The sequence below is a fragment of the Plectropomus leopardus genome, chromosome 10 (assembly GCF_008729295.1).
Source record: "Plectropomus leopardus isolate mb chromosome 10, YSFRI_Pleo_2.0, whole genome shotgun sequence".
Lineage (NCBI taxonomy): Eukaryota > Metazoa > Chordata > Actinopteri > Perciformes > Serranidae > Plectropomus > Plectropomus leopardus.
In genome coordinates, this window is record NC_056472.1 from 3,999,604 (window position 1) to 4,026,544 (window position 26,941).

Below are 26,941 nucleotides of genomic sequence, written 5' to 3' on the forward strand. Positions count from 1 at the left end.
TAGATAAGCAAATGTGTGCAAACTTTCCAGCCACAACACCTTAATAACGTGAATATCAGATTTGTTTATGTCCTGTTCTGCTGCTCATGGCAGTCATTCAGCAAGGACTGCAATTGTCTGTTGTGCTGAAAGAGACATTGAGAGTTTTCATTGCCATTCATTGCTTTCAAGAAGAACTTCACAACAAAGGAGATGTATGTTTTGATGTTATAGACCTTTTTGCGAGAACTATCATTAAAATACATAAAGAAAACTTTTCTAAGGTTACCCAAGGACTTGTGTTCCTGTGTGTGTGAGACAGGCAGCATTTTAGAGGAACAGGTACGTTTGCAAGGTCGGGCTTTCAGAAGTGGAAAAACTGAGCGTGACTGAAAGAAGCCAGACACAGCAGTCCTGTCAGTCCTGACAGCCCCAACATGAACAGACAAACTTTAACCATTCACTGGAGAGCCTTAAAAGTTGAGAACTATTAAACAAAAAGTGGTAGTTGTTCACAGCGTCTCCAGGAAAAACACTCTTGGATGAGCTTCTCACAAGAACCAAAACAGATAGTGACACAAAGACCCCTTTCGACACCCATAGAGGGTTTCATTTGCAATTGTTGATAGTGACTCAGGTGATAACACACTGATGATAATGTCTGTTTGGACTCACTGTAGAGATGATACATTGTGTTATACAGGCAACTTCTTAATATCCCTTGAATACTGCCAACAGTACTTTTAGCTATTTTTATATTTATTCCGCTATTAAGTATCTCATGTAACGTTTAAGTAAACAAATGTACAAACTGAGCTTTCGTGTCAGAGGAGAAGACAGAAAGACCATTAGGTAATAAACCTTCAAATCCACACTATGCTTTGTTGTTTGAATAGATAGATAGAAATAGACTTTATTTTTACAATCAAAGACTAAAGCACAGAAATGTAGAACTCCCTCCATTGCTAGAAAATATGTTTATATACTTATTTTTAACATCATTTACTTTTGAAAGGAAACTTAATACAACCCAAATTCAATTCAAATTCATTTCTAGTAACATAATGGGAATAATTCACATATCTTGCTAAATATTGATACTGAACATATTAATCAAATTCCAAAATTTCTTTTTTTTCCCCACCAAAATATTGGAAATGGCAATAAGGTATCTGCTCATAGCAACAACCCCATTAATCAGCTTTATAATAGTCCCTCAACAGTTGGTTAAGGTTAGGGAAATGCTGTGGTCCTCATTTAATACAGAAAAAGTGAGAGAGACTTGAAGCAAGTGACACAACGTGTAAATATTTAAGTGAATTGTTCCTTTTTGATTTGTTTCCTTATAAGACTACTTAATTTAACTTTATTACAACAACAATTTATTTAACTTTATCATAACTATTTTGAATAACTTAACTGTAACAGTTATTTATCTTTATCATGACATCATTTTATTTAACATTATTTTAAAAGTTCTTTATTTAACTTTATCATGACCGTATTTTATTTAACTTGATTGTCACTTCTTAATATATTTTTACTACAGTGCTTTATTTAACTTTATCAAAACAATATGTTGACTTCATTGGAACAGTAGCTATTTAACTTCATAATAAAAGTAATCTAACTTCATTATAACAGTATTTTATTCAACAGTTAATTTTGTTATATCACCTCTTTATTTAACTTTGATATTACATCACAAACTTTACGTAAGAGTAGTTTATCAAGCTTTATTGTATCTGTAGTTTTATTTTACTTAACTATTAAAGTATTTTTATTAAACTTTATTAAAAAAAGTGGCATTTTAGATATTATTTTAAAACTTTTTTATTTTTCAGCTTTATTGTAACTGTATTTTACTGAGTCATTCTGTATTTTAGTAGTCTACATAGATTTTGTAGCTGTTTCTATGTTTAGACATAGAGTAACCATTACACAAATCCATCATTGGATCATCATTCATTTACTTTTTCAGTGAATGTCCGAGAAAACCTTAAAACACTGATGTCATAAACAGGTGGGGAAAATAGATCACAATCAGGTTTTGGTACTGTTGTTCTTTCATTCCTGGTCATTGCTCAAACTGTTTCACTAATCTGTATATCAGATTACTTTTTGTCTTGTTAATAATTGCAGGATAGAGCTAAGTGGGTAAAAATAGTGTTAGTTTCAGATAGTGCCAAGATGAAACAGTTTTCACAACTATCCCCCATTTTTACAAGTCTTAAGCACGACCAATGAGCTAATCCGTTTCTATCTTTAGTTGTGCTCTGCTGTAATAAAAACTGATCAGCAGAAAGCTTGTGCAGTGTTTCAGTCCCTCATCCTGGACAAATAAAAAAATAGGAAACACAGTGACCAGTGATTTTTCAATGTAATTTCTTGTAGCCTATAGTAAAAATAAAAAAGGGTGCTCTAAGCATTCATTTACCATGACCACAGACTTCATATGTTATCAGCACTACAGCTCTCATGTATGGATATATTATTGACTGTGATCCAAGGTTTTACAGAATAAACTGTATGTGATCAGTTTTCACAGAATTCAACTATTTACAACGTTTGCAGCTATTTAACTTCATCATTGTGACATACTTACCACTGATCCACTTAGCTCCAGGATCGTGTATTTGGAAGTTTCTTTGAAACAGGTCATCCAGTGTCAACTGTGAACCAATGGGTTTACCACTATCATCTGCAGAAGAAACAAACAAAAAGGAAAAGAAAACAATAAACTGTGAACAAACAAGTCAAAACATATTTGTACTGTTTTACTATTAGAGGAAGGTGTGTATTATAAACAGCTTAAATACAAATTTTCATTAACTGAACTCTGATGATGTAACAGATGTTTAGGGAGTCTCACCTTTTGACAGCAGAACAATGGACAGGCCAATGAGCGAGAGCACCGCCATAATAACCAGCAGGGAGATGCCAATGCCCTTCCAGTTTCTATCTGGTCCAATAGCTCCAATGTCCTACAATAAGAAAAACACATCATGTCAATAAAGCATGTTAATATTACATCAAACCTGAACTCTATTTATTTTAATCCACCACTTTCAATATAAGGATTCAATCACAGTGGTTTTGACACCTGAAAGCTTTTTTCTTCTTCAATCTTCTACCATAAAAGCAGTCGGTGTGTTAGTGCTGAACATGATGACATTATTCATTCCACCTTTTGTGCCTCTCTAATGACAATTTTTTTATTGCTATATCTTTGGAAACTTGTTCCTGTTTTTAGTCATTTTAATTAGCTTCTATTTGGCACCCATGTCTCAATGAGATTACCTTTATAGATAAAAGTCGAATACAAAAAACAAAATAAATTTCCTTTTCAAACATTTGTATTTATTCAAGTGTCACAACCAAAGATTAAATTTTACAAGATTACAACATAACAAATTATAGGAATATTATAATTTGGTCTTATAGTTTAATAGTAATTGTGGGGCTTGACCACATCATAGTGTAACTCGATACAACCTCCGTTAGCTGTTGGTTCCAGTGTGGTGTGAAAACTGTGTCACCAGCCTTATATTAACAGAGGAGAAATTCAGTTCTCCTTTAATTTTTTTTGACAAAATAAATGCAAAACTTATTTTAAGCAGTTTCTTTGGTATTTGTAGTTTGTTTTTAAGAAGAGAAAAAAAACCCAATTAAAATCATAAATCGGTTTTGGTGTGAAAAAATCTGGGACTTTCTTTTTAGGCCACATCGCCCAGTCCTAGGTTATAATGTTGAAAACTTAGTTATCATACAAACTCTGAGGATACGTTAAAGTATTAACAGAATAAATAAATAAATAAGAAAAAAATTGCCCTTTAGTATGTTTTGATGGGCCATGCTTAAACAAATACATTTTGTTTGCAAAAAAGAAATTCATAAACAATCAAATGCAAATGCATCTTACATAAGCAAAGTAAAACCTGCTCATACCTGGAACATGAAAAACAGCTCTGTTTGTTTTTGGTTTTACTAAGTGCTTTCCATGTATTTCACTAAACCAGCATCTTGGAACAAACCCAGAGTTTCGTTGAGCCTTTTCTGTTCTAACTGTGTAGAACTTGATAAAAGCCTAACAGTGTAAACGGGACACAACAATTCTCTGAAGACCTTTGGACGCATCTCAAACTCTTTATCTTCCTGACATCAATTATGCAGCCTTATCTCATTTGCAGTGACAGAGCAGTGTTATAAATAAATCTATCTCGCTCACAGAGCCCCAAGCTACTGAAACCCCGTCTGTGTATTTATGGATCTATTTGCTTTCCAAGTCTTTTCACTGGGAGGATGATTCATAGATAAATATCCTGGAGCCCTGCCAACTCTATAGTTCTACTCTAAGACTTTAGCCTTATACCTAGCCCCTGCAGCTTATTAAAATTCTGGATCCCTCACAAGAGAAAAGTAATTTTCCACATTGAAGACTTTTTTTTCTTCAGTCTAGATTCAATATGGTTTTGTTTGTGTTGTCTTTGTTTTCTCTGTTTTGTTTAGGCTCATTAGCCAGAGCAACCCTCATTACATGTCAGGGAACACTATTTGTTATTGTGATTTCTTCATCAGATCATTACTCATGGAGCTCCAATGATACTCCGAGCTGACAGGCCGTTATGTTCCTGTCTGATAGTGTACATTTTCATCTGCTGGCACTCGGTGAGTCCTGTCAGCCCCTGCTGTGAAAATGAGCCATAAAGAGTTGTTGAAACTATAATATGGATCCATTTTGGAAAACATTTAAATTGCCACTAAAGAGTTTCATGAAAAATCTCTATCAACAATACAGAACAGCTTTGAATATCGAGCTCCAAACCAAAGAGAAACAAAATTACCTTTTAGTTCATTTCAATTGAATTACGTCGAAGTCAGTTCAATATATATCCAAAGAGCGCTTACACTTTAATCAGAAAAAATGCCTAAAATAAATAGTGCACTGTTATGTATCATGACATTCACTTATTAGAACTTTTCCTGAGCTGACAGACCAGTAGTGAACATACTACGATTCAAGCTGTTCTCTCATTACTGTTCGTTCTGATTTCCTACGAAAAGTAAAATTTGTATATAATCCACGTTGTACATAAGCCATTAATTTGTGCATGACACACATATTTTGGATTTTGGATTTGGGAACTCTCAGTAAACTTAAACTTATTTTAAGGATTGTCCTCACCATCTTTTTTTTCCTGGTCCTAACCAAAGTTACAGTAACTTAGCTTGCCTAAACGTAACACTTGTAACATTATGTTAATTACATAACTTTAGGTTAATGACGTAACACTATTTGTGGGGCCCCAGTTCCCACCTACGTTATTGTCAGTTAAAACAATCTCAACTGTGGTAAGGAGCCTTTTAAAACAGAGTTAATTGATTTTTTGACCACTTGGGCACAGTGGAACAAGCCCAATACCAACATATAATCAGTGAAATTAAGTTGTTTTGGTTAACGTGTTTAGCTTTGTTAAATATGCAAACCATGGTTCAGACCTTGGTTTGGACTAGGTTCTTGGTGTCGGTTTAAGTGGTCTTGACTACAACTCTGCACATTGAAATGTGACTGGTAATTGAGAGGTCTGAAAACAGGATACCTTTTGCTGGCCTATGCCCATAAGTACATTTTTCCTGTTCAATATGTCTTTAAATGAAGCTCTGATTTTATTTGATACAACACCTATAAATCACTAATTGTTATGTTACATTTCAATATATTATTTGTATGTTAAACAGACCTTTTTCACAGGGACATATAACAGAGGAGAATAGATAAACATTGTTGATGCTTTATAATACTCCCATTGCAAGGTAAGAGGATTTTTAGGTAGAACCTCTAATATCCCTTTGACCAGTCAAACATTATGCTCTCATCTTGTCCACACCTGGGAAGCCAGCTGGCTCTTGTCTTTGAAGCAAAAGGTCCACTAGACAAAAAATACTTTTTTTCCAAGATGCCAAGTTGAGGTCTAACTGTTGCTTGAAGGTGTCTTGGCTACAAATCAACACTATCCAGCAGACACTGAATACAATGATACTGTATCTCACCTGCTCACCTGTTAAGAGAGGTAAAGCATTCACTTGCAAGAAACTAAAATACACACCCTATAGTGGACTCTTCTAGTGAAATGTACTCAACTATCTGTAACAGTATGCCAGGTGTTGTTTTGAAGATACACAGTTGCAGAAATTGAACTGCACAAAAAAAACAGGCTGTACAGTGTACTGTGTTATAGAGCAGCTAATCTCAGTCATAATCTCTGTATGAAATAAAGCCTTCGTCCCCACTCTGTACCATATCCTGACAGCTTTGTCTAATCACTGGATTAGTTGATAGATCAATACAATTCAGCTGGAACGTGCACGAGTATGTTCTTGATAACACAGATCACAAGAGCACATGAGAAACCAGCTGGGAGACAGAAACACTGAAACAGAATAATCTTCAAAAAGGAGTCACGTTTCTGTATCTACACTCTGTAAAAAAGGCAACATACATCAGAGACATGAAACGGCAGATAGTGTTTATCACATTGTGGCTTCCTGTTTGTCCTTTGGGCCAAGAGCTTGAAAGCTGCTGGAGTCCAAGGCTCCAGCTGTTTCCATGGAAGGATGCGATCATGTCAGCCTCATTCTCACTGCACAAAAGTCTCACTTACACCTACTACCATCTGGCTTTTTAATGCAATACGTACGATCAGCATTCACACCCAGGTCAAATGACTCTGTAGTAGGCACAGGCTTTTATCACCTTCGGCTCCGATCGGCATTGATGGGAGCGTAACACCCGGGTCAACGCGGTGATTTCAGCTCCTTAACCAGCGAGAATCAATGACAAGCCGTCACTAATTACCCTCCTTCTCCTCCTAAGCTGCGCCAGAACATTATTCCAAATACATCTGCACTGAGTTTGAAAGAGAGATTGAATAAGTAAGAGATATACAAAGAGAAGAAAGCACTGAAAAGTTTTCAAAGACCTCTGTCCCTGCTTCTGTCAACTATTTACCTGTTCTCCGGCCTGTCTGTGACAATTCATGGACACACCAACAAAACAACCCACACACAACAGCTGACAGAAAGACAGAGTCAGAGTCATGTGGTGTTCACTGGCAGTCGGAATGCAGTATTCAGCGGGTTTACCCGTGTGGTTAACCCCATTTAAAAAATTCCAAACTTTTCCATTAATAATGATAAATAACATTTGTTCAGCAAACAAATTTTAGTGTCACTCTTGTTGAGTGACACTAAAGATAATAGTCTTTATTAATGTGAAAACTCAGAACTCTGAGTACCTCAAAGTTCACAAACATTTTTACATGTTTTCCCCTGGAAAACAGAGCAGATTTGGGTAAATATTTCTTTGATATACCAGAATCTCAGTACCCTTCATTCAAGCTTGGCAACAGGCCTAAACTCTTGTGATTTATTCTTGGTAGTTTGGCACTGCACTATAGTGTATGCATTGGTCAACTGCCAAATTTACTTTACCCAGTGAAAAATGGAAGCAAAAACAAAAGTGTTGCATGTATTTTTTTTCAGTGTATTTGTGATCATCTGTGCACTGTGATTCTCAGTCATCCAGTTCTACATCACATAGAACGGAGATGTGCTGAACTAAAAACAGCTGGCCTTGCTGCAGTTCCCTTTCACTTAAGATGTCTTACATGTGTCAGAAAGACTCGATTCACCCCAAAATCCTTCTCCTGGCAAAGCAAGCAGCTTTGTCAGTGATGTTAGTAACAGTAGTGGAGTGGGGAATACAGAATACAGCATTGACAAGTGTGTTTCTGTAAGTAAATAAGCTTGTCACCCTGTGAAGGGCATGAAATAAAAATGATTCCCCCTTATTTACAGCTCATTCAATAATGTTGTAAATTTAGTGATACAGAATGTTCTGCCAGAATCTGATCTGGGAGCAACTCAGCTTCATTTTCAGTCTTAAGTGGTGTCGAATGCTCTTTTCAGAGTGTTGTTGGTCTCATTAAACTTCAGCGTGCTTATCTGTTGACAATGACAAGCTAAAGAAATGAAATGCATGCCATGCCTCGATTCAATATTTTACAGAGCACTTTGGCAGACAGGGACAACATTTACATGATGAATTGGCAGAGCGAAATATTCTAATAAAAATCCCATAGGCTGAATTTGAGAGATAATATATCACCTTGCTTTGAGTGTGGAGCTGGGACCACTTGACATTTCTGTCATATAAAAGCAGGGAGGAATGCTTTGCTTCAGCGGTTATTCAGGACACTGAATATTAAGAGAAAGCATGTGTGGGAGATGTCCTTTGGTTGCATAAAAAGGCTTGCAAGCTTTTTCTATGAACGATGTAATCTCTGCAAACAAACACGGGGGAGATAAAGCAGTCTGGTGCAGATGGAGCAACAATGGATTCATTACTCATCTTGGACAGATACAGGGTCATCTTATGCATACAGGTAGAGCGCCAAGATAAAGCTCTACAGCTGATGCTGTATTATTAATTGCAGAGATCTAAATACACTGTATGCTGTGTGCTACCCTTTAGAAGGGGAGGGCAAATAGGGGAGCTTCCCAGCATGCACTGGTGCAGCAGACTTATGGATATGAGCACTGTTTTCCTGCATTGTTAGACGTGGTTGAATTTGGTCAATTTCTACCCTTCTGCACACACAAGCTTGCCACATTTATCCCAAAGCTGTGGTTTGAGTCCTGGTGTGGAACTGGAAAGAGATGTTTTAAATATGGCAGCTAGCCACAAATAAATAAAAGTGCGGGAAAACCTGCACTCTGGTAAGAATCACTTTATCTTGTTAATATGGATTTCAAAACCATCTTTAAAAGCAAAATAATGAAAATTTAAACACACAATGAAAAATGTACTCTTTAAATTCAGCCATCAATCGCAATTTTTAAAATTAATCATGCAACAGCCCTATGATGAATTAATTAGTCTGCTGTTCAAAAGTTTGGTATCATCTGTTACAATTATGTTTTCATCTTTCCTTAAATATTTTGTATTTTAACAGAGATCAAACAGTGTCATTCAGAAACAAAACGTAGTATTTATGTTTGAAATAGTATTGTCCCTAAAAGAAGAACAGTTAAATGATTCCAACTTCTATTTAGTTGATGTCCTCAAAGCATTGCAGGACAGGGAGAATACTGCTGGAAAAATCCCCTTCTATTGTGTAATTTTAAGACTAACTTTGCAAAGCAACACATCGCCACTTACTTCCAGCTTATTGCAGTAATTATTATGCTCTCTAAACTAAAAAACATGAACCTGTTCCTGTTCAAATCTGCACACATTTTGATTCTATGCTTCAAGTTTCTCCGACCAATGACTGCTGATTAATGCTAGTTCTGTTGTTTTTTTTCAGTTTCTGCCCTTTCAGTGAACCATTGTGCAGCGCTCTGTTCTCTATTTACAAAAGAAAGCCTTCCTACAAAATAACACGTATTTGTACAGAGGACTTTCTACAACCTAAAAGCAAGAAAGACCTTTAAAATATACAGTGGTCCACTCAACCATCTGCATGTACCCACTCAAGGTTTTGTGGCAGGAGATTACAAACTTCTGAAAGGCAGAGCAGTCCTTTGCTTATATAAACAACTTTAGATCAACAAAACAAGATCTAACTCGTGCGCGTGTCTTTGTCAGTCTTTGTTTTTCTGAAGCTGTATGACTAAGTAATACAAGTCCTTTAAAACAACAAGCTGCGCTGCTTTGTATTCTGAAAGTGAGGATTTCATTGCTAATGTTGCATTTTTGTCCAAAGCATTTTGTCACTTGAATTCTCTTAATCTTTAGCTGCAGGAAAAAGTAAACAGCATAGGATATGGGGGAGAACTGAGGGTGTGTCATTTGTAATTGATGGCCAGCGTCTCCAGTGTCTCAGCCAACATCCACATATCTGTGTCCAATGGGAGATGTCATCTTTCACATAGTAAGTACGTTGGTTTTATTACATCGATTCTCAACTTATGGCCCATGGGCCAAATCTCCCTGCGCATAGGTAGACAGCGATCCCCCAAACCATTTTGTAATTTAAAAAAATCAGAGGAAATGCCAGTGGAGGATCCCCCGCAACCCCTGGCAGAGGTCCTGGCTAAGCCCCTAATGTCCTAAAATCCTATTAACCTCCTAAAGTCCCAGAAAAATCCTACAATCTTGAATGTGTCCTTAAAATCCTAGAAATTTCCTGAAATCTGAGAAATGTCCTAAAATCTTATAGAAATGCTTTATACTCTTGCACTCTGAAACATCCTGAAATTTTGAGAGTTCTTAAGTCCTAGAAATTTTGTGAAATCCTAGAAATTTCCTAAAATCCGAGAAACACGGTAAAATCCTAGAAACATGCTAAAATACTATAAATATGTAGAAATCTTAGAAATGTCTGAAAATCCTAAAAACATCCTAAAAACCTAGAACCATGTATGGAGCTGCTGTGAATGGCCCCTGGCCTGTCATTTTGCAAAAATGGCCCCCAAGCAAAGCAAGTTGAGTACCTCTCTTGCTCTTTATGCAGATATACTGAATATTAGATAATATATGTAGTCATATTTATCGGAAAAATACATGCTGATGCTGGGCCACTCTTTGCAGTGCATGGTGCAGCATATCAATAAAATAACACTGGGCATTGCAGCCTCAGCTTCAGGTGTGAGCCTTAGAACTTTCCACCTCTCTTAAATTATCCAATTTTGTTGTAGTGCAAATAAATAAAATAAATAATATAGTATCGGTGGGTTCTTTACTGAGTCTAGATAACAAGTGCAAAGTCCTGAGGGTGTTCTTCAGTATGATACAGTATATCTGAGTCATTTCAACCCAGAGTGGAGCCGCAGAGGCAGGAGATACAGGAATGCATCACATTAGCACTGGAGGCTCCGAGCATGGCTAAGGTGCTGCGTGCTCTCAATGTTTCTGAGTGCGTTATCGAACAGGCGCAGCTTGCCTGTTTCCTAAAGTGGTGGGTGGTTGTGGTGGTGGTGTGTGTGTGTGTGTGTGTGTGTGTGTGTGTGTGCGTGTGTATGTGTGTGTCTGTGGAAGACCATATGGGAAGTAGGGCAAGAAGTTGGAAGTGAATGACATTACCACAACACTGAAAAAGAGATGTGACTCAGACTCAAGTCATGAATCCAGTGACTTTAGACTCAACTTCACATAATCAAAGAGGACTTTCAACTCAACTTTGGCTTCAGTACCAGTGATGTGGGACTGTGTGCGACAGTCCAATACATTCCCATCCCAGGTTGTCACATGTCACTGTTTTGTCAGTGGACCTTTACATCTACATATCATGTGCTAGGTGTGCTAGGTACTCTGCATCTGCTGTTGACATTCTGGGATGCTGCTACCAAAGCTCAAACATCAACAAAGGCACATGATTAGGTTCAGAGAAAAATGTCACGGTTTGTCTCTATTCATATGGGAAGTGAACATGTGGCTCCTAGGTAAAAGACTGGGGTTTATTGGACGGCTCCCCTACAGGGACTTTCCCCCTAAGGTTAACGCCAAAACCTCCACCAAAACCTCCACCAAAAGTCAGCACTGTTGCCAGTGTTAGCACTTTTTACCATTAACTGCTAGCCATGTCTCAGCCATCTATATGCTGATAACCGTGTGTAACCAGCCTGAATCAGACAACTGACCCCCTTCCCAAATTCCTATTTCCCTACATCAGGCCCACTTGCTTGGACCACACCCATTTTTTAGGTTGACGTTCATTGTGATCTCGACTACATGCCTGTAAAGTTTCATGATTGCATCTTGCATGGCTGTGATGATATTGCTTGACATCATCTGTCCACAGACAGGCATGTCAACACCTGGTAAAATACTCTAAATGGCTTCTGGCGCTTTGAGCACCAAAAGCCAAGTGCCATCTGGTTTCATTATATTGGAGAGAAGGCAGACATTTCATGTCTCCAACACTCACAACTCGGCAGCTCACACCCAAACGATCTAAATTGATAAACAGCACTACAGGAGTGAGGAGAAATATGTATTTTTTTTTATAAAAAATAAATAAATAAAATAAAAAGCAGAGTCTTGAGACCTGCTTGTGACAAATGGTTGAAAGCAGGGTTAATTTTCTTTTCTTTTTTTGCATTGACTACCTTTACAGTTGATACTTTAAGTATATTGTGTTGATAATACAGCTGCTTAGGTACCTTTACTTCCATAACTTTTTCATTGCAAGACTTTTGCTTGTAATGGAGTGTTTTTAGGATGTGATGGTTAGAGAGTGTGAAATATGAATCCTTCCTCCACCACTGCTTGTGACTTGGCAAACACTGATTTTGTCCCACCTTTGCCATGCAGTAATCTGCTAATGCTAATTAGAGCTGTCATGGGCCATGTCCAATAGTCCACATGGACCACCGCCAGTGCACCCCCGGCTCCACCATGAACAATCCACAACATTAAGGAAAGAAAACTCTCAGCCACATTTAATGAATTAATCTGATGGGTTATAACAAAGTGAGTTTTCATGCACAGACAGCTTCTCCAGACTCATTTGCAGAGGTGACGGAAGCCAAATTGAGGTCAGGGAAAAGGTAGTGATGTTATCAGCCAATTCATCTCCTTTCAATGAGCTTTTTAATTAAAAGAAAGAAAAGTCAGTTAAAGGTAGTCCTCCCATCCTGGATACTTGCTGAAACAGGAAAGGGCTGTCATTTCAGTGAAAAGCAATCAATTGATTTATCTGCAGTGGTACAATTAGTACAATTTGCTTTATGAAAATAAGGTCAGCCAGACATTTTATCAGCGAGGAGGATTTTGACAGGCAATTGGATTAAAATTACTGTTTCCTTTCCTTGCTTCTGCCTTGGTACAGTGTGGTCGATTAATGTTCAGCCTGCGGCACAAAGATTTTAAAAATAATAAGAATTATTTTATTCAACTTGTTTCAAATCATAATAGGATTCATTTTGTGAGGGTGAAGTGTTTTTGTAAACAGTTATGTTTACATTGTGTTCAAAATGGATGATATGAATTCCTAAGGCCTTAAAAATAGTTCCAAGCATTTTCTTCTCCATAAGCTACCTTTAGCAGCTAATTAGCAGTCTTCTTCTTTCTAGCCTTTTGCTGGCAGATTGCTGAGTTTATTGGGGTGTCACTGCCACCAAATGTCATTCACAGCACAGCACCTTTGGTTAGAATTGCAGAATTGTGCATTGCATCACCTCTGTGCTGGTGCAACACGTTCTCATCCCAAGTCGTCCCACTGGCAGTTTGCAGTGGACTGTCACGTGTACCTATTATGCTCTAGGTATCCTTAGGTATCCTTCTGCTTCTGCTGTTATTGTTTCAGAATGCTGCGATCATGATGTCAACACAAGAACATGGTGAGATGACGCTGTACAAGGTTATGTTTAGGCAAAAACAGCACATGGCAACCAACAGCATGTCAACAAACGCACATGCCGGCACGGACTGTTAGGATCAGGGGAAGGAGGCACATGGTGTAGAAAAAAATCCCATTTCATTTAGATGGGAAGCAAACACCAGACTCCCGCATTAAAGTCCTGGGTTTGTTGCGCCTATCCACTGACACTCCAGCCCACCCTCATGCTCATGATATTACACTGTTACTGAAAGCATTTAAATCTGATGCTGTCCTGCTGCATATCAAGAGGGCACTGCAGGTGTGGTCCGTCGGCATGGACTAAAACCATGACCTGTTCTGTCAGGCAGCTTTCTCTCACTTTTCGTGTTGGGATCATCACCGTCAAAGTGGTGGTATTTACTGACTTTGGAATAACAGCAGGCTGGCTGGTGTACCTACATGTGCATCCCTGTGCATGCTACAACAGCACAAGTTACAACTGAAGTGAGGAACATTTTCTATGTTGTGCAACAAATGGCCCAAAATGTACTTTAACAAGAACAATTAATACGTTTACAAGCACAAAGTAGTCTGGTTTTTCTACAGGGCTGTTTACATGGCTTCTGAAAATTAATATTCCACTAACACTCCTAATTAAATGCAGCTGTGAATGCTTAGATTAATGTGCCCTTACATGTGGTTTATCAGGTCAAAATATGAAAAAAGTTAAATAGTTGGAGCTCCCCATCATTTTGCATCAAACAGGATTTATTCAAAGTTTTCCACCTGTGGTGGACTTGTTAAACTGTGCACTAACAGCCTCCCTCTTTCATTCCTATAACCACCCTCTTGAAAAGGTCGGTGTTGTGATATTTGAACATATGAAAAAGCCTATTGATATCAAAGTCTTTCACAATGTTTAAAAGCAGTCATGTTTCTCCTTTGGACCTGAAATGTGGGCTTTTCTTTTTGGACATGCATCTCTACTCCCACAGCCTTACAAAGTGTTGGCAATGTGGTTTATGTACATCACATCTATGGCAATACAAAGAGCCTGCCATGAACAGGCAAGAGGCCGTGCGTCGCTAACTGCAGTTAAAAACCCCAATTGAAATGTATATTTCAAATGCGCTGTACACATGACCAAATTATTTTATTAAAATCCAAGTAGTACCAGCACATCCCATGTCTTAATTAGAATAAGCTCAATTCAGAAAAAGGCCCAATTTGGAATTTAAAAATAGAATATGATGTTTACACGACCCACATCCATTTAGGAATACTGTATTTAGAATAATAGTGAAATAATAGCGTGCATGTAAACATAGCCAATAACTACCAGTGTTTGACCAGAAATGTATAACAAGTTTGTTTCATCAATCAATTAATTAAATTCTTATTTATATGGCACCTTTCACACAAATCAAATGCAATTAATAGTGCTCTACAGTTTGATTGAATGAACAAAAACAAGAGCAACATAGGAGATAAGCAAAAATGGATCTTAGATCTTAGATCTAGACTAAGTATAAGCCATAAAATTATGATAGTAATACACTACATAAGAGCCGGACTAAAAAGTTAATGGTTTAAAGTATCAATATATCCAGCTCCTCTCAGATGCTCCGGCAGGCTGTTCCATGGCTTTTGAGCAAAATGACTAAAAGCAGAATCACTAAATGTTTTAGTTCTACTCTGTGGAACGGCTAAAAAAGAAGAATCAGAGGGTCTGAGGGGCCTTCATGGTTCATAAACTAAAAGCATCTCTGAGATGTAGTCTGGTGGAAGGCCATGCAGTACCTTATAAACTAACAATCTTAAAAACTGTTAGTTAGCAAATACTAACGGCAACCAGCATAAAGGTTTTTAAACAGGCATTATGTGTGCTGTCCTTCTGGTCTCAGTCATAACTGCTGAATTTTGAATTCGTTGCGGCTGATTAAATATATTCTTTGGCAGACCAGAAAGGAGAGTGTTACAGTAGTCTAGCCTGCGTGTGCATAGGTTTCATTGGACATTGGAAATATTTGAGCATTAAGTCGAATCTACAAAAGTCGTATTTTTTGTAGATTTAGTTATGACTTACATAATTCATGATTGCACTATTTTGTGGAGTAACTGCAAAAAACTGTGAGCAAGGCAACATATCATTTGGTTTTTAGGTACAGACGAGTGAACCTAAAATATCAATGTGAATCCCTCATTGTGCAGGAAAACTGTACAGAAGGTGAAAAATAAAATGTTCAACTTTCTAAACAGCAAACTTTTGCATTCCTCTAGCTACTCACTTCATTCCGGTGTACTATTGATAATAACAGTGTCGACATGATTAAGTTCCTTCAACTGGAAATGTGATACAGTTGTGTGTCTCACAACAGTCATGTCAAACTTTAAACCTGTTGCTCGTCATCTGAAGCCTTGATTGTCATATGACATGTTAGTCCATGTCATTTTCACAGATAAGTCATAAACACAAGTGTATACAGCTCATTAAATTCAATAGCCATGGTGATATAAGCTGCCATTGAGTCTTTAATCACTACAATGTGTGGTCACAACTGTACGAGTGAATAATAATAATAATAATAAAAAGTGATTATACCACAGTTTGAATTCAGTTCTACTCTCATGTCCTCTGACAACCTTCCTGTGCTGTGTGTTTACTGTGAGAACATACTGAAGCTCTGGAATGACGTGTCAGGTTAATGTCCTTGCTCCAGATGTCGGAGACAATCGTTATTACCTAAGAGACATTCAGGTCTCGACTTTGAAAATGTCACCCAGGGCAGAGACACAATTTATCACACTTAGCAACAACAACATAAGCGTCATGTTAACCTTGAGCAATGGCCACATAAACCAGCAACATTCTAGTCTTTGAAACTATGTTTGGATATTTTTCTGAACTTGTTTTTGGGAAATGTCTTCTCCAGTCACATGAAACGTTTATAACAGTGGACGGTGGACATTAAAGACGAGGTAACCAAATGTCACTGCTCTCAAACATAGTCTTTATCTTCTCTCAGACATACGATAACAGAACTGTAACTCATTTCAGATAAGCCATCAAGGGCTGTGGGAATATTGCATCAAAAGGTCATTGCAGGTCAAGTTGGAAAGCAAAGACAAACTACCTTTGTGGTTAAAGTTACACTTTCAAAATATATCTATGAATACATTCATTTTTTTAAAGCGACAGGGTGGACCACCAGTCAACATAATTTTTTAAGTTTTTAAGTTTTCAGTGCTGTTAAGCATTACACTGACATTTTACTTGAAGTAACTGGACTAACTGATGAAAAAATTAACATGGGGCATAGAGTTGAATCAGGAGAGAGGGATAACATTAATCTTTAAAGGTGCAATATACGATATTTAGAGTCTGGGACGCAGACAAACATGGTGGTGACTAGGGATGTCAACATCTACACGTGTAAACGGGTACACGGATAACAAATCATAACCGTTTACACGTCATTTTTTCCTCTCCTCCTCCTCGTTCATTTCTCACCAATAGTATTTTTAGGGGTGATAATGTTGTCTGAAAGCTTAAGATAATAACATTAACTAACTATACACTTAAATGCTCCCACTAATGCAGTTATCCGCATACATAATAGATGCACAGGTGGCAATGTTACATTGATATTAAAAAAAAAAAACGCAGCCACAGCCAGTGTCGCGTCACTTCAAGTTGACTCGGGGCCGCATGGACAACAAGCAACAAGCGATGAACAAGCGGAGCTTAAAAAAATATATTGTACAAAAGTGAGCAATAGTTACAACAATGATTAAAAAAGAAGGTTAAACCTTTTCCAGCTTTCACTTGTACGTTTTCTTGTCTGTCAAAATTGATGATTTTATTTTCAACTCATTTTACTTTCTGTCACAAGTAGGTCTAAGCCTTAAATGGTGAGATGGATTGCCTACTTTTTAAGTTCTGTTCGCTGAATAAACGTTTTTGTGCGATAACTAACTACTGGAATGGCTTTGATTTAATGAGATTAGGAGGTATTTGAATGGAGACAGAACCATCTAGTGGTTATATAGCGCAACTGCAATTGAAAAAGATCATAAATCGTGTAACCGGGTACACGTCGGTTAGAAGTCCCGTTTACACGTGTAGAAAAAATTGTAAACGTTGACACCCCTAGTGGTGACAGAGCGGAAACGGCAGCTAATGATGCTAACAACCATGGCTGTATTAAGAAAGTTCTTAGCTCTCATTTGCTTTGGAACATCAGGTTGTTCTTATAAACTGCACATTTTTCCACAAAAAGTGGAAAGTCGGAGACTCGAATCATCAGTCGTTTTTTCCTATGTGAGATTCTGGAGACATTTTTGTACCCAGATTTTGCTGTGGAGTGAGCGCTCTTGACTTGACTTTTAAGCTACAGACAAGCAAGCAGTGGCACAGAGGGAGAGAGAATTTACGATGAGGTGAAGAAGTGGTGCATTTATAGCTCAAAGCAAGTCAATAGGATGTAGTTTCTGGCTTTTGTTGATATCTAGACGGCAAAAAAATGCCATTGCGCATTTGCGTTAAGTCGTTAGCACCATTAAGTTGTTTACTATATAACGTGAATGAGCTTGTTCAGACATTAAAATTTTGTATGGAAAACAAAAAAAATCATGGAATATTCATATGGACTGGTCAAATTCGATTCGACTAGCATAATCCTGAATTTGAGTATAGCCCTAACAAAAAGTAATCCAACCAAATTCGTACATATCCTACATAATCTGAAAGGCTGTAATCACATGACCAATGCATCAACGTGGGTGAACAAGGAAGCAGTCCCAAGTGGTCTTGTAAGGAGCAGGCTGGGGTGGTGGATGGGGCGCAAAAACACTGACTTTTACCTGGAGGCATGTGTTTGGCACCATGTGAAGTTTGAGTGAATTTTGAGCAATTTGAAGTACATCCTCCACGTTTCTTTTCCAAACCTCACCAAAGTAACTTTTGTTGCCTAAACTTTGTGACTACTTTAATCAAGTAACTGTACGTTAAGAACGTAACATCATTTACTGGATGCTAATTCCTCAGATATCATATGAACTGTTGCATGTGCATTTTTGTAGGATATCATACAAGCCAGTCTTTGAGGATATATTGAGGAACATATATGTCACAACTGACTACTGCTGTACCTTGCTCTCATTATCTTTCTCTGTTATTCTTTAATTTTAAAAATGTGTGCAGCGCAGTTTCGATATATAGATGCTTTCATGTTGTGTTATGTTTCTGGTTAAATTTGAGGAGAAAAAATAAAATAAAGGAAAAAAAATGCTAATGTCATTCAAAACATTTCCATTTTACTATGTTCATCACTGCAGATCATTAACCAGACAAATTATTTTAAGTAAAAGAAAAGCATCATTGCATTACTGTATTATGGAAAAGCGAACAAAGCCTTATCCTTTCCTAAAAGAAGGGGTTTTAAGAACCTTTATATAAAACAATATAAGGAGGAAATGAGCAGTAAAACTCATTAAAGCAAAGAAAAAATAGCACATATGTTGGCAGCAGAGCCATTTTTCAAGCTTTCTTCAAGGGGATTTAGTCATAAAAAAATATTGCTATATTTGAAGAGCGAGGACACGGACTGTTGCGAGCAACCGATATAACTGCTGTGTTTGGACAAGTAACGGCTGGCGTTGATATTTTCAGAAGAAACATTAATACTGTTCCTTTTCATCTCCTCACCAAATAACACCGAACTGACTAGCAAACTTCTTCTTTTTTACAGCTTTAATAATACCTTTCAGCAGTGTGATGGTGCTGAGACCCTGTCACAACCAAACTGGCGTCCCACAGACATAATAATGAGGTTGTTACCATGTTGTCTGCTGGTGTGTTTGTTGGCATATATCCTGTCTCTCCTCACCATCTGCTGTCATGAGAGGCATTACGCAAGGGTGGACCTTTTACAGAGTGGCACGGAGATAAGATGGGATACTGTATCTGACAGGGAGGGAAACGATGCACCGCCACCTCACCATGCAGCACATCTCATTACCGAGGCCACCCTGTCGACAACGGGATCATAATTAATCTTCATTGAGCAACTGGGCTGTCTGGCTGACAGGCTAAATGATTGGGGCGGCAGAGAGGGTGGATAACAATGTCCTCCAGTGTGGCGTTAAAGTAGGTTTCAATGGAGTTTGATAGCAGGTTGAGGAAACAGTGACTGTTGACACTTAAAGGAGGCAAAGAACAGAACAACAACAAGGGGCTCAGTGGTCTGAGTCCCAAGGGCATTACAGAAGTATGAAAGTATTAAGCATTCTGCAATGACACGCAGTACATTATCATTTCAGTAGAGCAATTGAATTTAATGTAAAGGAAGTTTAAATCTGCCTCCTGTGACTCACTTGCTGGGTCCAGAACTCCATCGAGTTAAAGATTCAGTTTGCAGTTCTGGAGAAAGATACCGTCAATTGTTGAATCTCATTCTTATTCGTGGACTCAAGTCACAATTTTGAAAACTTTGAACTCGTTATGAAAAAAATCAAACAAGACTTACAGTTTGACTTGGACCTAAACACCAATGAGACATGATTTCACTTGGACTTGGGCCTTTTACCTTGACAATACTTGACATTACTTAAGATATCTTCTCCCAAGCCCAAACATATAAAAAATATGGTATTAAAAAATGTGCAACAAATCAATTTATTTCCTGCACCAACTAACATTAGTGCTTTTCCCAGTAAGTAGACTTTTCATTTCATTTCCCAAATCATCTTTGTCTGAACCAATTGAACATCAACTGATATGACGTTAATCAGCACCAGTTGGAAAAAAAAAAAAAGGGGGGGGGGTTAGTCAACTAGTGCCATGGGTGGAACTAATGCCATTGTTAAAGTTTGTGGAAAAGTGGGTTCAGAGGTTTGTTTTTTTGTTTTTGGTCGGGCCTAAAACCATAGCTCGATGATGCACTCAGCATAACCCCGCCCCTGACAAGGTATAAAAAACGAGAAGCATTATTAGCATGGGCCTCCACTCCTCCAGCGGATTTTGAGACCTTTTTTTACATACTACTTTTTTTTTTTACATTATTACAGCTGCGCTTCAGTGAACTACTAAAAACAAAAACACGTTGCATTCAGACAGATACACTGGTCTCTAGTCATTGCTTAGGGGAAATTGAATTCCTTGAAGATGGAAATATACAAAGAGTAACAAGTTGACAATTCTGTCTGATTAGGCAAGTGGCTCATCACTGCTGAGGAACTGAGAAGTTCTCAGTCTAAAAAGTAAAGTGTAGGCATGGCAACCCACTCATCTGATTTAAATATCATATCAAACCAGCCACAGTCTTTGCAAACACAAAGATTTTGGGATTTGTCTACACCCTAACAGTAGCCAGGGGGTGATCAATTCACCAAATCAATTGTAAGTCCTTTTGAGCTCATCAGTTTATTGCATTCTCAAACAGCCGGGAGTAAAACTCCTTTTTCCACCAGTAATGCCATGCATGCATGCGTATAATGTGATTCTGCACAATTCATATCCACTGATGCAGTTTGACAGACATTCAAAAGGAGCTGTTGAATGAAATGTTTGATCTACAGTCCTTTTTAGAGTGCCAGATGCACGAAAGCCTGTCTAGACTGAAAATTTGTGAAGGCAATGAACAAAAATAAGTCTGTAGCTCATATAGTACATGATGTTCACGCATTGTTCCATTTCATTAGTTTCAGTCTTTGTTCACAAGCCAAATGCTCACTCCCACAGTCAGCAATAAAAGGATGTCACAGAACGCTATTTAACCCGGTTTTAATGTAATCATCATTATAGGCTCAGAGAATCTAAATTGTAGGCAATTATTACGTGAAATATATTGTGAAAATTTAATAGCTTTGATCCTACATGCAATCTTTGTCATTCGTCGTCAAATGCCTTTTTTTCAGCTATGAAGTTCATGAGTGAGCATTTGCAAAACAGTATGCAAAATAAAAATTATCTAAGATCAAAGGTCCACTGATTATTATTCAAGCGCATCTAGCTTTTAACTGGAAACACCAGTTAGAACAGGAAAGATCAGTGGTGAGGACCCTCCTACACAGAGCAGAACATGGATCAGTGAGGAGGAGGGGAAAAACAGCTGCAACAAGTTCAGGGGCCACTGAAGGGCTTTTTTTCTTTTTTCTTAATATGTTTTTGTGATGCACAGAAAACATATTCCTTGCATGTGAAAACCTAATGGACAATATACTAGATTTTGATTCTGATGGTTGGATAATAGGAATGCTAGCACAGCTCAAGACCAGAGCCACTTTTACACTGAGATCGCGCAATAGGGCCTCAACTAAGTTCCCTCTATAAACAACACTTGCATTTTAATACAAAACCGAATGACAGCAGCATCATTTTGCTCCAGTGTAAATATATATACTGCATCGCAGCATCTCGCATTCAACAGAGGCATGATGGAGATGACATGTAACACAACAGCGTCTGCCTCTATAGTGTGCGCTTTATAAACAATAACAACGACATAACAGGTCAATCACAATCGTTTACTGTCTCTGTTATATGGCGGCTGATCTTGTCCTATGCTCACAGGTTAAGGAAATCCCAAATCTCTCTGTTTTTCCAGTTTGTGGACATTTACAATCACCATTCTTACTCGTTGTATTAGCTGTTAATTGCTACAGCTGCTTTTTTAACCTCCTGTGGTGGGTTGCATATTCTGTATACCACATTGTCAAAATGTTGCACCCAAGCCACCCATGGTCATGTCTTCACAACTTACGTTTTACACAGATATGGTTTCGGGGTGTTGCTGCACCTGTTCCCGGCTCAGGGGCAACACCATTCTGTCACCATTCTGAGTGTAGCTCGTTGGTGGTTATTCATTAGGGGGTGCAAAACGGGAAATGCACTTCAAACATTTTTTAAGCAATGAAGAGGGACATATGTGTTGGGTTTTTTTTTTCTTTGGCTTAGGGGAGGGACATTCAACTTTTAAAGGATGCATTTTGTATTTACTTTAAATACTCTGAAACCGAAACTTGCAGGCAGGTGTGAAAGACATGTTGTAAAAAAATCATCAAAATACCATTTTTACCATTTTTGACACAATTTATCATAGCCTGATTCTGTAAGATTAGAAATAATTGATGGATTTCCAAATTTCTGACAGTCCTTTAACACATCACGTGTGCTGAATGCTTACGTCAGTAAATGTAAAAAACTCTAAGCTTAAAATGTTAATATGTCATCAAAGTCAGTTTATTCTAAGTGTTTAATTTAAAATTTCACTACAAATAAATTTATTGCACTAACCAAGTGGCAACCTACATGGCTGAACTTTAAACTATAGCAAAAGTTCCCAAAACTGCAGTTCCTTGAATGACTACAAACCAATGGATGACATCGCAGTAGCTACATCCATTATTTATGCAGTATATGGCAAACACCCCTGTCTAAATCAGTGGAGCTGAGGTGGAGCAAGTGAACAGTTACGTGTTCTGTGGAATTACCATCACTGGGAACCCATCTTGGTCATCACACATCACCACCCAGGTTAAAAAAGCACAGAAAAAGCTCTACTTCCTATGGAAACTTAGGAAGAAATTCCAGAGCAAGATCCTGGTTAACTTCTACAGAGGAGCAATAGAAAGCCTACTGACTGGAAACATCACTGGCATGGTTCGTGCACGGCCCAGGACAGGAAGGCTGATTAAAACTGCCCAGAACATCACTGGTTCCCATCTACAGAGCATCAGTGACCTCGGTGAAGTGCCGTGTCTGCACAGAACCCAAAGGATACTGAAAGACAGCAGCCACCCCAGCCACAGTCTGTTCACCCTGCTGCCATCTGGAAAAAGATACACAAGTATCCACTACCGAACCACCAGACTACAGAGCAGCTTCTTTCCCCAGGCTGTCAGACTCCTCAACTCTTCCTTCTGCGCCAAAAAGATGTAGTAGGATTTAGGGACTAGGGACTTAGGCGATAACTCCCTCTGAGCTGTGTGCTTGTTTCATTAATACCTACATTTGTTGTGAATATACAAAAATATGGCTATTTATGATGGAGAGAGGGTCATGCATTTCCCCCCCTACCCCCCAGTCACTCAGGGAGGTTCAAGGGAAAATATTTGCAGCTTCGGGGAGGGTCAAGAAGAACAGCAAGGACCCTGTCTGTGAACGCCAGACCACAGGCAGTCACCGTATTAACTGGGGAGAGGTCACAGTCATCAGCCATGGAAAGGGGTGACTATCTACCATCTGTATACAGCCACCTATTATCATGTAACACAAGGGAACCATCTCCTTTGGCTTTTTTGTTACACATTATTCTAATATTTGCATTACTGAAAAAATAATGCAACATGAGCCTATTTACTTAGTAACCTTAGTTAATGAATAAAATCTGACTTTATTAAACACATGCATCTATGTCTGTTTGTTGTGCAGTTGAATAATCAACTCTTAAATTCACATTTAATCAAACTGGTTATGCATTTAATTGCATATTAAATGACATATTGCCTACTGTCTGCCTGAAAGGCTTAGAGACATTGTTAAGTACAATTAAGATGTTATTAAATTAACTTTGGTAACAAAGCTGTATAACACAAGTAACACTAATATGCTCGCTATTGTGTGCTGAATATATAATCTGATTACTCCCATGAGTGCACTTGTAAACAGTCTCTTTTAAAATCCCTTTTTGAAAGATTATACCTACAAGCAGGCCATACGCAGGGTTTTAGAAATGCTGAGGTCCAAAATCCAAGCTTGCTAGAGGGGTATGAGGGCATGCTTCCCCCAATTTTGTTTTACTTTAGAGAAAAATTGGATAACAATAGCTTTAAAGGCATGTCAGTAGGCAGTAGCATGAATGAAACCAGATATACAAATGGTGAGGGGGGGTCTGGGGGTGCTCCCCCAGAAAAAAACAAAAGTAATCACTCATGTAATATCAGTAATCATCAAGTCAAACAAATTTCCTGCATTTCTACACCACTATTACCAGTATAGATTACTTAGACTGAGGGTGTAGAGAACAGTTAAAATATGATGCAATCCAGCCTCACATAAGAATTAAAAGCTCATCATTGAACCAGCTTCGGGTAAATTTAAGTACATTGTGCTAATAAAAATCTCTCCTGGCTGCAGGGCTTTGGCTTTAATATTTGCTGTGTGCTATTTTTATTTTTAATTAAGACAAAGTTTTGAGTAGGCCTACTTCTTCTCCAGCTGCCAACAGCCCGCCAACATCCCAGTTGGAGAAAGATTACAGTAAAGCAGGGTTGGGGCACCTGGTGGCTCAGTGGTTAGTGTGGGTGCCTCATGTATGGAGGCTGTGTATTCACCGCAGCGGCTGCAGGTTCGATTCCAGCCTCGGTTCTTTGCTGCATGTCACCCCCCACCTCTATCCCCCTTTCACACTTGTGCTGTCCTATCATAAAAAGGCAAAAAAAGCCCTAAAAATATCTTGGAAAAAAAAGAAAGAAAAAAAAGCATCTCTAAATCTGCTCCTGGTAATAAGAATGACAGGTCAGCGAAGAGCGGCTGGATGAAACGCGGAGCACACACGCACGGAATCAATGACTGTTATCGGAGGAGCAAGTCGCTCTTTCTCTTGGCATCATGCCACACAAAATGTGTTTTAAGGTTGTCACCTCCCAAAATAGAGGTACTGACCTTGGTGACCTCAATGGTGGATACGGCCATGTCTACAGCTGTACCAAACGAGAATTTTCGACTCAGATTTGCCAGTTTTAACAGAATGGTCAACTTTTTAGTAGGGCTACTCTGTATAAAAATAATGGCCATAGCTACTAAGTCCCCCATTGGTGTGTGGACTACCGCCTAATGGTCGGTGTTTTGGTTCTTGCCATACTGGATTTTTGGTGTTGGGAATGACTAATCTCTGATGATGGTTGTGGTGACACATTGCAGACAGCCCATCATTTAAGCAGCCACGACCTTAATAATTCCTAACTTGAAAAAAATCTGACAGCCCATTCTCATTCCCAGGTCATCAAATACCAAGGCTTTATCACGGCCAGTGGCGTGTGATACTGATGCAGAAGGCAACCTTTAGCATCTCTATCAAAACCATCTGTGGCAATATCTGATACCCAAAACAACCAGTCAGTAGAGTCCATGAAGACTGGGTGGGAGGTGTGTTGGATGGGACAAAAGAACCTGGACTTTCACCAAGTACATCACTGTTTGTGTCCTGTGTGAAACTTCAAGTCAGCGCTGTTTTCATGTGACGTTACTAACCATTTGTCGGATTCTGACATTACACAAAATACAAATTTTTGCAGAGTTACGTACTTATCTTAACCCAAAACTGCAACCACTTGACAATTTAACCCTGTGATCTTGTGTCTGTCTCATTAATGTGAACGGGATATCCTGACATGATGACCTTCAGGGAATTTCATCAAATTTGGCATAAATGTCCAATTGGACTCAAGAATAAAGGGAACAGAATTTGGCGGTCAAAGGTCAAGGTCACTGCGACCTCCAAAATATGTTTTTGTCATTATTCAAGAATACAGATGATAATTATAAACATCTTTTTAATGAATACCAGTTCCTGTCTATAAAATGTTTGTATAATTCTGATTTTTGACAAACAAAATTCAGACATAGCAGTAATGGTCTGTTTGCCTCTTGAGGAACTTATCTCTGTTAAACAAAAGGCAAGACAGTCACAGACTGACTTTGGCTCTGTCTTTAGATTGGATTTGATGCATGACAATTACCATTTCACTTCATCTTAGTAACACTTAACACACATACTTAAACCTCCCACTGATGTTGTTTTGAAGCCTTTGAGAGGACGCGGCTTTGTAATCGTGAAGAACAAAAATTAGCCCAGCAGGCCTTAATGTGCTTAAAAGATGGCTATCCACAAGCGAGGCACAACAAACAACAACACTTTGAAGAAGTGGAAAATCTGATTGAGAGCTGTTCAACATGCCTCATTAAATCGAAAAAGAAAACGTTGGAGTGTTGGCACATTTTCCGAGATGCTATTAAACAGAATTGATACAGAAACATGTTTTGTTATGTTTGCTACTTTCGAAAATTAAACTAGGCGACTCTTTCAAAGAGCAGCCAATAGAGTGGACACATGAAGGATTTTGTAGGCCGTGCATCTAAACGAATAAGTATGACAGTGAGGAAGCTTAATAGGCTGCTAAAGAAACCCCTTACTGGACTCATAAGCTTTCAGTGGCTCAAGGTATAGTTTTGTATCAGACTGCCAGTAATTGATGTAATCTTGTTCAGTGTCTTTAAAATGCTGAATACACCCAAATATTCTACCCTCATCTTTCTCTCTGCGGCATTCATGTGGACAAATCTATGTAGGTCATTTTAATACGCCGTTTTGTATAAATAAAGAGGTTTCAAAGAGAATGCAGCGATAACCTTCTGTGATTCAAAAAAAGCTGGTCTGTTTTCATACTGTGAACACCTGCATATTTGTAATCAGTGTCACAGGGTGAGCTGCATTTTCAAGTCAAATTAAGCACAATGCCCTGGTTAATTTATCCAGTGAATGGAAGTTGCGTCTCCATGAATCTGTAACGCAGCCAGCCATCATCAAGCTCAAACACAAAACATTTCTCTCCACAAATGACTCAACCTATTAATC

The 26,941-nt window shown here is 38.3% G+C and overlaps 1 protein-coding gene across 1 annotated transcript in view; it reads right to left on the reverse strand.

Annotated features, from left to right (window-relative positions):
- The window catches only part of LOC121949023 (inactive dipeptidyl peptidase 10-like), a 167,958-nt gene that overhangs the window by 77,763 nt on the left and 63,254 nt on the right, over positions 1 to 26,941 (reverse strand). Inside the window, exons 2-3 of the mRNA XM_042494609.1 lie at positions 2,852 to 2,963; positions 2,585 to 2,680 (exon numbers count right to left, since the gene is read on the reverse strand). Of these exons, the coding sequence (XP_042350543.1) occupies positions 2,585 to 2,680; positions 2,852 to 2,963 (208 nt within the window). The remainder of the gene's footprint in view (positions 1 to 2,584; positions 2,681 to 2,851; positions 2,964 to 26,941) is intronic.